Source organism: Capronia coronata (assembly GCF_000585585.1).
Source record: "Capronia coronata CBS 617.96 chromosome Unknown acBCG-supercont1.5, whole genome shotgun sequence".
NCBI classification, from domain to species: Eukaryota; Fungi; Ascomycota; class Eurotiomycetes; order Chaetothyriales; family Herpotrichiellaceae; genus Capronia; species Capronia coronata.
In genome coordinates this window covers 276,350-292,508 of record NW_006912897.1, presented here as the reverse complement: position 1 = coordinate 292,508, position 16,159 = coordinate 276,350, and the positions used below count along the sequence as shown (strand labels likewise).

At 54.3% G+C, this 16,159-nt stretch overlaps 6 protein-coding genes across 6 annotated transcripts; 1 reads left to right on the top strand and 5 right to left on the bottom strand.

Moving 5' to 3' along the window:
- Positions 1-374: 374 nt before the first annotated feature.
- On the bottom strand, positions 375-2,203 carry A1O1_05795 (uncharacterized protein; the record flags this gene model as incomplete). The annotated part of the gene is made up of 4 exons (XM_007726679.1): positions 375-681; positions 753-1,017; positions 1,070-1,498; positions 1,573-2,203. 4 exons carry the CDS (start codon positions 2,201-2,203, stop codon positions 375-377), a joined length of 1,632 nt encoding a protein of 543 aa, XP_007724869.1.
- Positions 2,204-2,918: 715 nt separating this feature from the next.
- A1O1_05794 (beta-lactamase) lies at positions 2,919-4,085 on the bottom strand (the record flags this gene model as incomplete). Its single annotated transcript, XM_007726678.1, has 1 exon — positions 2,919-4,085. The coding sequence occupies one exon, from the start codon at positions 4,083-4,085 to the stop codon at positions 2,919-2,921; it is 1,167 nt and encodes a 388-aa protein (XP_007724868.1).
- Positions 4,086-6,426: 2,341 nt separating this feature from the next.
- A1O1_05793 (uncharacterized protein) lies at positions 6,427-8,661 on the bottom strand (the record flags this gene model as incomplete). Its single annotated transcript, XM_007726677.1, has 3 exons — positions 6,427-7,987; positions 8,065-8,184; positions 8,300-8,661. 3 exons carry the CDS (start codon positions 8,659-8,661, stop codon positions 6,427-6,429), a joined length of 2,043 nt encoding a protein of 680 aa, XP_007724867.1.
- An 874-nt stretch (positions 8,662-9,535) lies between these two features.
- A1O1_05792 (uncharacterized protein) lies at positions 9,536-11,777 on the bottom strand (the record flags this gene model as incomplete). Its single annotated transcript, XM_007726676.1, has 2 exons — positions 9,536-10,459; positions 10,521-11,777. 2 exons carry the CDS (start codon positions 11,775-11,777, stop codon positions 9,536-9,538), a joined length of 2,181 nt encoding a protein of 726 aa, XP_007724866.1.
- Positions 11,778-12,759: 982 nt separating this feature from the next.
- Positions 12,760-14,599, top strand: A1O1_05791 (uncharacterized protein; the record flags this gene model as incomplete). The annotated part of the gene is made up of 5 exons (XM_007726675.1): positions 12,760-12,846; positions 12,907-12,915; positions 12,971-13,206; positions 13,281-13,431; positions 13,481-14,599. 5 exons carry the CDS (start codon positions 12,760-12,762, stop codon positions 14,597-14,599), a joined length of 1,602 nt encoding a protein of 533 aa, XP_007724865.1.
- A 326-nt stretch (positions 14,600-14,925) lies between these two features.
- A1O1_05790 (uncharacterized protein) lies at positions 14,926-16,080 on the bottom strand (the record flags this gene model as incomplete). The annotated part of the gene is made up of 1 exon (XM_007726674.1): positions 14,926-16,080. The coding sequence occupies one exon, from the start codon at positions 16,078-16,080 to the stop codon at positions 14,926-14,928; it is 1,155 nt and encodes a 384-aa protein (XP_007724864.1).
- Positions 16,081-16,159: the final 79 nt, after the last annotated feature.

Genomic DNA, 16,159 nt, shown 5'->3' with positions numbered 1-16,159 from the left:
TCATTATTAGAAGGTGGTAGATCGATAGGTGAAACATTAGGACAAGAAGACATTGTCGTTGCGTGGCTGCACATGGGACATCTGATTTCTGGAAAGACAATCAGGACAATGCCAATCATCGAAGGGCAGTAGGCGGACTTTCAGGACAGATTGTTCCACTCGTGTAGCGTGTAGCTTGGTTGTGTCCTATCAGGGTAAGAGAGAGAAGACGGTCACGGCTGTGTGGGCATTGCTGTTGGAGCTTGCAGGAGACGACTTGATGGTCTTTGTCATGTGTCGAGAGACGCAACGGGAGCGCCCTGTGAAGCGGAGCATGTGGAAGCATTTGCTGCGATCCGAGCCAGAGTATAGGAGCAGCTCCTGCTGAATGGATTCTATCCTGAACGAACACCATTGCGATCCTTCCAGTATGCTCTCGCAAGGAAAACGGCGCTTATGACCATTCCAAGACCAGCGAGGCCCGTCCCTAGGTACCATGCTCCACGATAACCATGCAGAATATCTTGCGGTGTTCGGCCGCCGTTGTTAACGTGCACCTCAACTGTGCCAGCAAATCCCAAGCCCAAGGAGATGCTGTAGTTGACAATGGTGTTGACCAGACTTGCCGCAATGCCTTGATGTTCTTTGCTTACCGAATTGGATAGAATCAGGGTTGCTGCTGGGAAGGACATGTCCATACCCCTGTGGGAGAAGGGTTAGATCAGAGTGTCTTTGACCGTGTTGGAAGCCCTCCAAAGGATCAGTGTACTCACCAAGGGATTATGATCGTACAGACGAAGGTCTGAGCCCAGTAAGTCTGATCCACGGGCACTGTGGCAACCAGGATCTGTCCGACCGTGAAGGCCGCCAGAGCTATCACCATGACCCAGGCAGCGCGCATCCTGGAGAGGATGAGACCGGTGCACACCGAGGCGAGAGCGCCTGAGACGGCCACAGGGCTCATGTAGGCGACGGCGAGCAGCGGAGATGCTCCGCGTAGATGTTCTAGAAAACTGACCAGATAGAAGACCCAGATGCCTACACAGGTTCGCCTCAGCCGAGGAGCCGCGGCTGAAGAGTGAAAACTTACCAAATGATGACCACCCGCATACGATACATGCAAGCACAAACCCGACCTCGACAGTGAGGGCTTCGAAGGGGACCAGTGGAGATGGCGAGACTCGAAACTCAATGTAGAAGAATAACGGCATCAACAAAAGGCCCAATATCATGGTCACATAGACGTAAGCCTTTTGCCAGCCCACGATCGGGGCCTGGTTCCACGCAAAGTTGAAGAGGACGAGAGCTGTGATGCCAACAACGGCCCCGGGCAGATCAAGCAGCTCGAGCTTGTCTCGCATGGAGTGAGCCTTGTACTCTGGTTTCTTGGGAGGATCAGGAATGATAAGACTCGCAAGGACCACAATAACTACGAGAGTGATGGCCAGACTGAAGAACGCCCATGGCCACCAGGTCAGGGCGAATACGCCCGCAAAGGCACCGCCGACGATTGAACCACCTGGAAGGGTTGGCATGTCAATGTGCTTGTCCAACGTTCCAGGCCATCATCACTGGAACTTGCGAGCAACGTACCTGGCGCACAAGCACCGAAGAGTGCAAATACCATGTCCTTCCTCGGCCCTGGAGGGTAGGTTGACCCCAGCAGAGCGACGCCGTTGGGGAGCGTGATGGCCGGTCCAATCCCTTGCAAGACGCGGGCAAAGACGAACAGGACATGATTCGAGTACACACTCAACCCGGCGACCATGGACCAGATGGCATACCAACTGAAGCCAACCATGAGCATTCGCTTGTATCCAAAGATGTCGCCCAGCCGCCCGCTGATGACGATGAAAGTGCCGACGGTCAAGCTGTAGCCGGCGATCAACCAACTCAGTTGGCTTGGGTCGGTGATGTGGAAGCTGCGGCCTATGACGGGCAGGATGAACAGCGTCTGTCCGAGACCGACCTGCGTGGTGAACTGCGCCAGACAGATGATGCCCACGAAGAGGATCTCTCGAGGAAGTGAAAGCGTCGAGGCAATGGACCGGGTGCGCTCCAGCGATGCATCATCGCCAGGCGCTCCTGCCTCTTTGTCTGTGTCGAGAGGCTGAATGGGGTTTCCGCCTACCGCATCTTGGTCAGGAGTGGTATTGACATCGAGCTGGTCCCCCTCCTGTCCATGTTGGCCAGCCTCCTCGGTCAGCCGGGGCTCCAGCACCATTCTCCTTCTGCACACTTCAATCGTCGGATGAGGGAGGAGGATGGCTCGAGAGGGTGCTGGGATGCGACGACGCACATGTTTATTTATGACTGGCAACTCATGTGTTGGTGGTGCATGATCCCTGGCTGCGTGCTATCGCTGCTCATGGACTTGATGATTTCATCGCAGGATCCGGCCTGTCTTTTGTCCATCCATCGTCACAATGCATGTTGATGCCATCGTGACCCTGATTCAAAACTGGTCTTGTCTGACGGCGCCTTGACAAAAACACTAGTCGCCAGCAGAAATCTCCCTCCAGAACATTATTTAACTTTGGGTCAGACACAAAGCTTTATGCCATTGGTCTGATCCGATGGTCGGCAGTTGGCAGTTTATTACCCATTTGTCATCGCGGTGTCTTTGCGCTGTTGTGAAAGCGGAAACTTGTCACTACGATGTTATCTGGCAGGGTAGTAGGTTGGTATTATGATATCGTTCTGTCTGCACCACGTTCGCATTGATCGAAGGTTGTGGGCTTCACCTGTTCAAGCGGCACAAGCCCATTCATGGTTGTCTGACCGACTGAGTCCTCCTCTTATCATCATATTTCTTGACGATGACCACCACCACACTGTGGGCCATGCTGCTGCTCTGGATGCGTCGACAATGCACCATATCGTGCCATTCTTCCCTGATATCTTTCGCCCGCGCCCTTCATTAACCGCATAAGGGCCATTCAATACCCTTCCACGCCCAGCGCCTTGTAGGCGACCTTGATATATGCCTCCGTCCTCGTGGAGCCGAGGATGCCCATGCCCATCTTGTTCATGACATACGAGAAGGTGATTTGGCGATCGAGGTCCATGACGATGAGACTGCCGCCCCAGCCGCCCCAGAAACAGACCTTCCCCGAAGGCAGCCAGCCCACAGACTGTGCTGAAGCACCACCGGCCAGGCCGAAGCCGATACCATAGCGCATGGGGATGCTCAGCACATGATCTACGCCGTCGGCCTGGACCTCAAAGATGCGTTCAATGGTCTCCGGCGACAAGAGCTTGACCCCGTCAACCGACCCTCCCAGTGTGATCGACGAGAGAATGCGAGCCAGGCCGCGCGCGTGGGAGTGGCCATTGACCGCGGGGATCTCGGCACGGCGCCATTCCGGGGTCCAAGAGTAGGCGGCATCGACGAGCGGAGTACCAAAGGTCTTGGCCATGATCGACTCGGGATCCATCTTGCTGAGGTCGAAGCCCGATGGGGGCGGAGGCACGACGGGCGAGATGCGCGGCCAGTCCTTCTCGGCGGCACCGATCTGCAAATCCGCCCCGAGCGGGCCGGCCATTTCCTCGCGCACAAAGTCCCTGAGCGACTTGCCGGTGACTCGCCGCACCAGCTCCCCCAGCAAATGGCCGTAGTTGAGCGAGTGGTACCCCGACCCGGACCCCGGCGTCCACCAGGGCTTTTGGGCTGCCAGGCGCGACGTCGCCTTGTCCCAGTCGTAGAGGTCCTGGATCGTCATCGGCTTCTCCCACCCGGACACGCCCGAGGTGTGTGACAGCACATGTTTGACCAACACGACGTCCTTTTTGCCCTCGGCCCCAAATTCGGGCCAATATTTGGATACGGGGGCCTCGAGGTCCAACAGACCGCGGTCGACGAGGATCAGGGTTGCCAGAGCGGCCACTGTCTTGGTCGACGACCAGATGTGGGTGATGGTGTCCTTGGTCCATGGCTGCGTGCGTCCTTCATCCGCATATCCGCCCCACAGGTCGACGACGTTCTTGCCGGCGACGTTGATGACGATGGAAGCGCCGAGTTCCTCTCCCGAGGCGACCTGCTCCTGCATCAACGTGCGCAGACCCTCAAACGCGGCGTCGGCCGTGCCTTGGATCTCGATTGCCATGGTGAGAATGTGCACGAACAACAAGCGTGATTCGATCGGGGTTCGAGCAGGCTTGACTGGCTTCGAGGCTTGTCAAATGTGGTCTTGCTAATCCGACACCGATGAGTTTCGCAACGACCAGTGAGTGATTGATAGATCCTTAGCGGTCGGTTCTCAGGTTAATCAGTCAGTCAGTTGTCTCAGCATCGTCCTCCTCGTATTATATACTTCACGTTGACTCCAGCGTCCCGAGGCTGTGGTGCGTTATGTGCCGTGCGCCCCACCCTCCGTGCATCGTGACGACTGGCTTATGTTCATATGGTCCAACTCATTATTACTAACCAGCATGGACATTATCCCCGTTATGCAGAATATCTAGTTAATAGACAGCCTCTTCTCATTCAACACATTATTAATATCATAGGATATCACAACGACTTGTGCAGATTCACAGACAATGCCTTGATTCCGCCAAAGCATAAGGGATATTTATGGTTACACAGACAGGTCATGCATCCACATCCTAGGACTGTACTTCCTGGGCAAATGGCTGTGCGTCAAAAGCCATAACAAACAACACCAGCACTAAGGCCGAGGGTGTAATGACTTACTGAATCAATCCTGGCTACATTACCTCCTTTAGACAGACAAGAATAAGGACTGAATACAGTTTCAAGCCGGGTAGTAGTGTCGTGTGACTACCTGATCTAGGGAGGAATGCTGCGTGTTCGTATTCCTGTACATTTAAAGCCACATTACGAGCAGATGCCACCCATTATCCAGAAAGCAGAAAGGGGGAGAACTTAAGTCAGGCTGCACCAACACCGATCTAAAAAAGAATCTTTGAGCATTTCTGGATACGTGATCATGCATGCCGGGGGACTAGTAGGCGAGCTCTCTTTGGAGACCGAAGCCAATGCAACACAGAGACTGCGGGGGAAGTTGGCATTGGCATGAACGTTGGCATGGCTTCTGCATTGCAGCTTCACGGCGCCCGAGGAGTCCGGGGCCGACCCTGGTGGAGATGTGCATGTCTTCAGTCGGGATGTCAAGCCAATGTATAGCCGCCTGTCAGCTGGTCGAGTCGCCAGGGTCGTGTGTGGGCTGACAGGACTGACTTGCTTCGGACGCGTTGGGAACGCAACACTGAGTTACGGCTTCGGCCCAGTGCATGCTACACCTACACGAACAATATAAAAAAAGACGAGGTGATTTGGAGGGATATAGCAGATAAGAACACACGCAAGCGCAAGTAGATGGAATGAATGTGGTGGATCAAAAGGCTTAGATAGACAGGCCAGATGGCTGGAGGGGGGATTGGCAGAGCAGATTCGATTGTGATGATCTTTCATCAACCAGGCGTTCAGCAATACTGTCCTCCTCGCCGGCCATACAGTCCAATAATAGCCCAGACGTTTCAAATCCAACTCCATGCCAGAATGAATCCCCGACTTTTTCCAAGGCCCGGTCACATATTCATTGATTCATGATCGCTCTCATACCCTCTCGTTCACTCCTGTGCCCATCTTCAGCCTTGCGACCGAAACAGACGTCGTAGCTGCAGGAGGACGGCGGCCGGGGGAGAAGGTCGCTCGCCTCCGAGGACCTATCGACCCCGCCAGATTGGGCGACTGTCTTGCTTCGATCGGCGTCACCAATTCCAGACGCTGGAGATGATAGCCAATGATGGGAACACCTGTGAGATAGCCACTGGTCCAGCCAAACATGGGCTCATGGCGACGACAGGAGCACTCCTACTGGTAGGACTGTCGGCCTCCATCTCTCCTGAGGACTGCGACAGGATAAATCGTCAAGAAAAGCTCCATTAACCTGCTCAGTCAACATGGCGAGTGCGACAAGAAGATCCAGTGACTTGCAGATGTATGCTAGAATGCGGTCAGTCATACGGACGATCAACCGGTGTCATAGTGATGAAGGACCGTGGAGGCACGAGTCAACGACCCTCAAACTCCATCAACTGATTGAGCTAGGTCGGTGATGGACGGAGCAATCCGTAGTGCGTCCAGACATGCGATGACTTGGGGTTGCTTTGTATCCGACATGCCATGTTCAGGCGGCGAGATACGTTCAGTGAGAAGTCTCTCGGACCGGAAATCGGACATGGCCGCTCAGATGGTGCTGTATCGTGTGACATTTCGTATTTCCAACTTGCAATCAGGGCGGCCACGTCCTTCAAGCCATGTGGATCTGATCTGCTGCCGGTTCGGCCTTCTCAGCCTCGGATATGCAGTCCGTTTATGGAATGCGAGTTATCCTTAGTAACAGCTTTCCAGTAGCGTTACGTCGGATGCGTAATGCGGTTGATGCGCGGGATTGCTTCCCAGGACAGTTGTGCGCTCTCTCAAGGTTCCATGGGTGTGTCGTAGTACTCCTCGTGGGTGCCCTGATAGAAGGCGTCCATCGTAGCATCCTCTTCTACCGCCTGTTGTTGAAGCATGGGAAATGCAAGGCGTCGACTGTCGATACTGTCGGCCGCTTTCAACAGTGCGCCCACGGCTGATTCCAGGATGCCACTGGCAATCTCTAGAAACTCGGCACTCTTGTTGGACACCCGCAACGTCCAGCGGTACTCTTGTAGTCGTCGGCGGTAGAATTCGGCTTCTTCCTGGCTGACCGAGGTGACAAAGCAGAGGCCGGCAAATGTGCCAATGAGCGCAAAGTTGAACTTGGACGCGAAATACCAGAAGGACTGAAGATGCTCGGGCTTCAGCCGGTTGAAAAAGTCCATGGCGCTGATGAGCCTGGCCTTGGCTGCTGACCGACAGATCTGGACCAAGTATGGGTCGGTGCTGTGCGATAAAGACCGAATCACTCGCCGATGTAGGGTGATTTCCGTGGCAAAGTACGCAAGATGTAGATAGCCGACCGAGCTCAACTTGCCCACTTTGGTCGCATCCATCCGGAGGACTTCGGGCATATCAGCATACCACGATCGAAGCTTGAGTTGGATGGGTTTGGCTCTTTCGAGGATGGCTTTGGTGGTGTCGTAGGCGTTCTTCACCTCCATTTCCGCCTTGGACGAGTATAGCCCTTCGAGGACTTCGGTAAGCATCTTGGTCAGGGTGATCATGGCACTGAACAGTGTGCGACCCTTTTCCACTTCCGTGCTGCCGTCCTCCTCGTCTTCATCTGCCGCACTCTCCGGGAAATCACTGCCAGTCACAGGCTGTACTGCCCAATTCGTCGAGGAAATGTGTGGCGGCCGTCCGTAGATCAAGGCAGACCAGGTGTCCTGCATGTAAAGCGCCCACGCCAACCGCTTCCGGAGACCCCGTTCCCACAAAGGTATTCGCCAATTCGAACAGTCCAGATGAAGGCCCAGGTCTTGCCCGATGGCGACCAGTTGGGACGTTAACTGCCACGCCTGATTACTGCCCGGTCGCTGAAGGAGTAGCAGCCCCGCTTGCACCGTTGACAATTTGGCCCGGTGCGATACATCTTGTAACGTCCGGTAAGCGATGTCTTCCAGGTGGGCGACGTCAGGTTTGAGCGACTTGGCCAGTTCGGCACTGTAGGACCACCAGTTCAAGGCAAGGATGTAGACGGCGGCGAGTAAGGGGGGTGAAAACTCCCGATATGTCCGCCCGTACTTCTCCAGAAACACCTTCTTGTGGAGTATGGGAAAGCTGGGATGGACGATGCGGAAATAGAGCTTGATCAGAGCTTCACCATGAGGTGCAACGATGCGCTCGATGTTGTCAAGCTCTTCAATCTCTCGGAAGTGATTGGGAGAGTCCGCATCGGCATACTGATGGAAAAACTCGTTGGGGCCGACTTTGCGAAAGGATCCCTGGTCGGCAGGAGACTCGCCCTTGATATCGTCGTACAGTCTCAAATCCAGAAGTGCAAAGTCATGCTCATCGGTCGGACCAATGTACTTTGCATAGCGGTGGGTTTGCAGGCTAGCCATGGAGGTCAGCCGCGGCGGGGAGGTTAGGAAAGGCATTGAAGGCAGAACTGGCGACGGTTCACAACATACCCAAGGGTTTTCTTCAACAACGACTCTCCCTGCAATTTGGCATAATCGTCGATGACGGGGCCGGTTGGAATGGATTCACCAGATTGCCGTCGTGGGGCATGACCATTGCCATCCAGGTCTCTGTTATCTACTTAGCTTCATGATAGGGGACAAACATGCAGATATGAACTGGAGTCAAGCCTGGCTTGAAGAGGAGTGGGTTGGCCCTTAGGGGGGAGGGGTGGAATAGCCTCACGTTCGTCTGTGTCGAGCTAGGGAAGCTCCCGAAGTAGCGGTGGTGGTATCGGGGGATACTGCAACAGGGTTCGTCTGTTTGCGTCTCCTCGGCGCCGCTTCTTCGATGAAAGTACAGGCCTGCCGGTGGAACTGGCACATCACACAGGAGACGGCGTCGGCATTGATGACGCAGCGACTCTTGCGACGGCGACAGCCGTCACACGGCCGATCCGGTCGGATGTTGGCTGTGTTATCGCCAGCGCGGGAGGCCATGGCGGGCGAGCTCATACTGGACAGACTCCCACTGCTACCGCCAGAGTCGGCATGAAACTGATCGGGCGGGTGTTGGAGCTGCTGGAGCTGTTGGAAAGGGTGTGGCATGGTTGATAGCATGATTCTTGATGGAGACAACCGGGCCTGATGATAATCAGGGTCTTTTATTATTGGCGACCTTGGGCAATCCCAGTCAGAAGCATTACTGTTTGGATTGATATCTGCTGGCTTGAAGGTCTGGCCGGGGTTGCTTCTGCTGGGTGTCCACTATCAAGGGCACATAAATGAATACGAGTAGGCGTCGGCGTAGGCGCAGGACTCCTGACGTCCACGGTATGTTGGTCCCTTTTGATCGATATGTCCGATGCAACCAGGGTTCGGGATAGACTCCAGTCATGCGGTCGGTACATGCTACGTAGTAGTGAAGTGTCGGATTTCTTCAAGTGAGGATGCAGTGGGGATTGTACCATAGATGGGACATGCCAATCCCGTTGTCGGGAGACTACTCCCAGGGGCAGATACACTCACTACCACTATCGGCGGATCTGGCATTGGGCCGGGGACGTGCATGGCGGAACCCAGCGTCGACTGGCAGACTGGGTCGTAGCGAGCATGTATAGCGAATGAGGCAGCAATTGATTGAGTAAGAATTTGCGATCGAGTGCTGTCGACGAGATAAGCTGCCAGCGATCCATTGGCCAGCCGAACCTCTATATCAGGTCACGTGTGGGTGGGATGGGCGGCAGTGACAAGTGAAAGCAGCTGAGCTTTATCACAACTCCGTCGTGCCTGATCCGAAGGTTATCACCACTACTGAAATAACATAATGATAAATATCGAACCCCTACAACAAGATATACAATGCTACGTCGGTACAAGAATGATATACCGTAGATAGGGCCAATGTTTGGTGATGGTGGTAGTCTAGGAATCTCCCGGGTTCCCTACCCCTATCAGGCCTGAGGTCAGTGTGGTCCTGACTTCAAGAAGCCTCCCGCGTCATCATCTCTTGGAACCGACCAGCTATACGTAGCACCTCACTGTCGGTGCATCGGCTGCCCAAGAAAGTGATGCCGAACGGGAGCTGCGGTCCAGCCTCGCTCTCGAGGTACGACCCCGCCGGTGAAGCCACTGCACAGAGATCCAACACATTGCCAAAATGAGTAAAGGTGCCCATCTTCGCATTCAGTTTGATGGGATCGCCCAGCATGGCTTCGATGGTAGGATGTTCTGGTGTGGTTGGCACCACCAAGACGTCGATTCCTAGCTTGTCTGCGGATGCGAACTGCGCTGTGGCTTGTTGTGTGCACCGAGCTTTGGTTTGTAGCTCGCGGAACAATTGGACCGCCGTGCTTTGTCGTGCGACAACTTGGTCAAACAGCTCCACGATAACCGGGTGCAGGCGTGTTCTGTTCTTCTCTAAGAAGTCTTCAGGCAGACTGGCAAGTCTCTCGGAGACGAAGGTGCCTCCGTATAACAAATCCCCTGCTGCCTGGAACGGAGTCCAGTCAACGGGCACCAGACGTCCACCCATGCTCTGCAAGCGTTGTACGGCTTCTGTGAATAACTTGCGGTAGGTGGGCGAACAGATCTCGAGAACCTCCGGTGGTGGGATGCCAAACTGAAACGTGTCACGCTGACTGCCCAGCGCGTTGACATGTCTTTCAGCGGGGAAGGTGTCTCGAGAGTATCGGTCGTTTTCGTCGTATCCTTCGCAAACCTGCCACAGCGTGCGCGCATCTTCTACGGTCCGGGCGATCAAGGCAATGCAATCCAACGACAAACAAGCTGGGGTGACACCGGCAAACGACACCAAGCCTCGAGTCGGTTTGAACCCAACCACCCCGTTGAATCCAGCAGGCACCCGTCCAGAGCCAGCAGTGTCTGTCGCGAGAGAAAATGTCGCCTAGATCATGATGGTCAGCATGGACACATGAGTGCAGGACGAAACTGCATGATTGACCTACCAAGTCGGCCCCAACGCTGACACAACTCCCGCTGCTGCTGCCCCCAGATATGTGTGTATCACTGAAAACTGAATGGGTAATTCCATAGGGGCTCCTGCACCCGCTCAGGCCCGTTGCCAACTGGTCCAGGTTGACCTTACCCAGATACAGTCCCCCCTGGCCAATGACTTTTTGGTAGCATGCCGCGGATTTGGTGGCCATGAATGCCAAGGGTGGACATGCTGTCGTGGTCTCAATCCCTTGGACGTCAATCGAATCCTTGACCGTGAACGGGACGCCGAACAACGGCGGCAAGGAGTTTCGATCAGGGTAGAGTTCCATCAGACGCCGGGCTGAGGCCAGAACATCGTCGCGTGACTGCCGCTTTATCCACACAGCCGGATTGACGAGGTCATATTTCTCAATTCGATCATACAAGACGTTAGCTAGCTCTGCTGGAGACAAGCCATTCTTGTAAGACGTCTGCAGGTCAGCAATTCCAAGATTGCCATCCCACACTGGGGGCGTTTGAGGCGGTGTGCTGGTATCATTGCTCAATTTCTGCCAGGGAGAAAGCGCGTCGAGAACAGGCTGGAGCTCTGCGACAAATCCGAACAAGCCCTGTGACCAATAGATCATGCCCAGCGAGGCTGTGGCGAGCGCGGCGTTATAACCCGCCGTGCACTGCAGAATGCCACAGCACTCGAACCCTCGGTCGTTGGCCTCTCTGATGGTAGTGGTGAAGCAACACTCGGTTGTGACGCCGGCGACCAGGAGATGAGTGATCCCTTGGGCCTTCAGTCTATGAAGGATTGGTGTGTTCCAGAACGATCCTTTTCCAGGCTTGTCGATGACCACTTCCGATGCCAGTGGCTGCAGCTCATCAACAATATCATGCCCAAACTCTCCACGAACCAAGAGGCGGCCCATTTCGCCCTTGTCTCCAATGACTTTCAGATGCTGGGTATTGGCCGGTGAGGCTGATTGGCGAATGAGTTTGGACGAAGGACAGTCAGCCAGAGAAGGAACTTGTCCTTCCCTGGTATGGAAGATTTGCAGCCCTGCGTTGCGACATGCGTTGAGCAGCGCCTTAGTTGGGGCAACTGAATCCTGTACTGCCTTAAGATTACCTCCTTGGATTTCTCCGAAACCTCCACTGCATATAAAGTCTCGTTGCATATCGATGACGAGTAACGCAGTGGTTTTCATTGGGAAGGTAAAGGAATAGGGCTTTGCCTCCACAGTGAGCACGCCCGGCTCATACTTAGATTCGCCCATAGTTGTCTTCTCGGGTCTCAACTTCACCGTCAGATACTCGGTATCCTCGCGGGTTTGGATAGGTAGGTAAAAAGTTGAGACGTGCACACTTACAGTAGTAGAAGTCCGGGGGTTTTAAGCCAGATGAAAGTACTTGATCATCGCGGCTGCGGCTTTCGGCGCTCAAGCGGCCACTTGGGCTGCAAGGAATGGGACCTCACTGCCCGTATTGTCTATCAAGGCGCATACTAGTAGCATATGCTCGGGGCTGTGAGACTACGGAAAGAAAGCTCAACCTTGATACAGCAAGATTCGATAGATATGTAAACAGTGATAGCAGATAAGGCTAGGACCCTGAAGGGTGCCGAAACAGGCTAGATCCGTATCGGTTCATTGGTAATATTTCGGCCCCAAGGTCCTGAATCCGGAGATTAGCTGGTGTGCCTACGGCGGTATTGTAAGCTGCTGACGGCCAGTCCACCTGTTTGGTGATGGCCGTCGCCGCCGGCTCCTTTGTTCCCGGCGGGCGGTTTTATCTGCACCGCTGCACCTCATGCAGCTCTATCTTGATATATCTCGGGCTGAGCCATGGGGATTAACCACTAGTATACCCCGGATACTGATCCCCAGATTTGCGAGACCACCTTCGCCGCCCACATGGTCGACGGCCCTCCACGGCCGCCGTCGTGCCTATCTCCTCGTCGCCTTGTGGCGTTCTCGAGATACATCACCATGTATTCGTTATCTGAGAAATCTTCCAGCTTCGAGGCCGAAGAGACTCTACACCACGAGCTGAGTGCCGTGTATATAGATCCTCGTCCTCCTCTGAGGTCGTGAGGGAAATGGCATCTCACAATTTCAACTTCTTCGAACCTGTCTCGTGCTCAAGGCTGCCAAGGAAAGCAATATGGTGAACTTGTCCGCAAAACGTTTCTCTCCAAGGCTCCTCTCTCCTAGCCATATCAAGGCCAAGGTTGAGCCTCACCTACATTGGCAGGTGTCCATGGAAAAGGGCGTCTATCAAGATGCACGTTGGTCTAACCCGGATCTTGACCCTGTCAAACCAGAAGACCGTACCTGGGGTGCTCTGGTAAGTGACGACCCGTTCTTCGTTATGGCGCCATTCATGACTGACACCTCGACCTCACAGGACTATTGGGTATGTTGGAACAAGTCACCTCCTCCGAGCGCCATCCTCCTGACAGGCACAACAGGCATACTGGACAAGTGACATGCTTGCTCCTCCATTGGCCTCCACTGTGTCTTCGGTCATGAGTTTGGGGTTCACCGCGCGTGAGACGATCCCCATAGTCTTTTGTGGATTTGCACTCTGTTCCGCAGCCTTGACCTTGACCGGTAAGATGGGTGCTCGGTATAGCATTCCCTTCCCGGTTCTTGTCCGATCCATCTTCGGAATGTATGGCAGCTATCCAGTGATCGTCCTTCGAAGGTAAGTCGTGGTCGCTGCAACAGCACAGGTGCTTTGGGCCGTTCGTCACGTTGACACTGACCGGCAATACTTAGCTTCGTCTGCATGCTCTGGACTGCCATCTTGTGTGTACAGGCCGGTGACTTCCTCGGCAACTGTATCACGGCAATCTGGCCGAGTTTTGCCAACTTCCCGAACCATCTGCCCGAGAGTGCCAACATCACCTCTGCTGGGCTGCTTACTTTTGTGAGTGCCACAGCTAACAGCCAGATATCGAGTAGCTAACCGTCCTCAGTTCATCTACTGGTTCTTCCAGACGATCCTTGCGTCGATGCCCATCAAGAAGCTTCGCATCCTTTTCTTGGTCAAGGGCATCGTGGTCCCCCCAACATTTTTGGCCCTTTTCCTTTGGGGAGCCATTGTTACCCACGGTGGCGGCCCTTTGGTGACAGGCCATGCGAAGATGACCTCGTCATACATGAACACGGCCTACTCTTCTCTGACGGCGCTCAATGTCATCATCGGGCTCTTCAGTTCCATGGCAGTCAATTTCCCTGACTTTGCACGCTTCAGTAAGAACAACTTGGCGGGATACAACCAATTCTTTGCTCTTCCTATCATTGGCACTCTCGGGGCATTAACTCCAATATTCGTCACCTCCGCCCACAGCTATCTTTGGGGCGAGTTCGAGTGGTACATGCCGGCTGTGGTAGCCAAATTTGATTCGCGAGCAGCCAAGTTCTTCACGGGATTGAGCTTCATGCTTGCGACCATCGGCAACCAAATCGCGGCAGGCACATATCCATTCTCCAATGACGTTTCTGGATTGTGCCCGAAGTACATCAACATACTCCGCGCCACCTGGATCATCTCCCTCTTCTGTGTGATCTCGAATCCATGGCAGATCATCAAGAACGCCAGCGGCCTACTCGCCTTTTTATCGGGATACAGCATGTTCATGGGTGCCGTGTGCGGGACAATGTGCTGCCACTATTACCTGATCGTCGACAAGAAGCTCAACATCCACGAGTTGTACAATGGCCATGGCATCTATCGATATTCGAAGATCGGCGTCAACTGGAGGGCCTTTGTTGCTTTTTTCGTCGCGGTCGCTCCACTGCTTCCAGGATTTTCAAAGTCCATTGACAACAACCTCGATGTTGGAGGTGCCTGGAAGATTTATACCTTCTCATGCCTCTATAGCTTCACCGTCAGTGGGCTGGTGTATTACATCATCTGCAAATATGTCTCGGACGTCGGCCCGGCCAAGATTGATGAAGCAGTTTACCCACCGTCAAAAGCACAAACTGGAGATGTTGAAGCAGGGAAGGTTGACTCGGAACGTGACTCATTCCAGGAGAAGAAAGCGGGCGCCGAGATATTGGTTGGCTCCAAGGAACTCATTGCCGATTAGTAGCGACCTGGGACAATGAACTGTGATCGGGCCCTGGGAGAGGCAGGTCGTGCGCCCAGGGTAAAGTCGAATCTCAGGGTTCAGATACTCAGGCCAACGGAATGGGCGCTCAAAGGGGGTGTCGGCGACGCGCAGTTGGGATATATTGAGCGGGATCGGCGAGCCAGGTCGGGTAAGAGTCAGTCTCTGAATGATTTACATCTTTGCGTGGTGAAAAATTCCGAAATTCAGGTAGTGATATTGCTTCAAGGCAGGAACTAGCCCGAGAGATGCATTCTCGTAGACAGTGAATTCACGCGTAAGGATCCAAGGCCTGACATTTACCGCTACCTGTAATATTCACGCCTACTTTTGACATCATACCCAGTGTACGCCGCACGATCATCGACCTCGCGCTGGGCACGGCGGGTGGGTTCGGCATATCGAGGCCTCACAGGGTCGGCCGGTCGTTGATCATCTTCATATTCGTATCGTCGCATCGTCTCTTCAGTGTATGTTCTTCGGTCGTTGTCATATTCGTATTCATTCAATCGTAAGTCGTTGCGTTGAGGGTTGTAGTCGCCTCTGGGTCGGATCCCGCCCGAGTCCCTATAGTCATCCGTGTAATCATCACTGTCCGCACGATCTCTTAGGTATCGGCCCGCGATGCGTGCCTCAGCGCCAGGCCGTTCGTGGCGCTGTTCGCTGGCGTCGTGAGAGCTGACTTGGTCTCGATGGAAGCCCACACTCTGAGATCGTCTCCGCTCCAACACTGCGGGAGGAGTATTGTTCCTCCCTCGCAGTGCACTTTTCCGGCGCCGGAGAGGGGCTGCATCGTCAACAGGAGCCTCTGGTCCCCGACTTTGTCGATATCTCGGCTCATCATCTGCATCCTCCACAATTTCGACATCTTGATAGTCATAGCGGTTGATCGTTCGAACCCGACCTCCCGATCGAGGTAGATCATATGTGGCAGCATCATCATCCCTTAGGGCCCTGGGCGCCGCAGAACGCGTCTCATTGTAGCGCGGACGTGAGGGAATGTCGTAACTGTCCAAGTCGCGGTTGCGGTAGTCGCGGGCACGTCCACCTCCAATGTCAACCACGTAGGACCCGTCTTCACCCCTCTCCGGTCGAAGAACTTCGTACTCCGAACGTCCAGTATCACGTGGACGCTCGATGACTAGAGCGTTGGGTCGTTTGACATAGACATCAGAGTTTCGGTCCCTACCCACCTCATATTTAATTTTGGTGGTGCTCCCTACCGATGTCATTGAAGCTGGCTCCGAATAGCTTTGCCCGCTGGCCCGAGATCGTCCGTCGACATCGGATCTGTCGTCGCGCGAGCCACGCGAGTAAGATTTGCCTGGCGCATAGTCGTACTCATAGCCGTAGTCGCGGCGGGATCTTTGGCGGAAATCTTGATCATCATTGGAAGTTGGATCTCGGGTACGGGTGGAATAGACCACTTTATAGGGTCGATCGCCATCGCGTGAAGCCATGATAAGATGTATCAGGTCCAGGACCACAATTGCTAAATCCCAAGGGAAGGGCAATCGTTCGCCTGTTTGAAGAGGATTC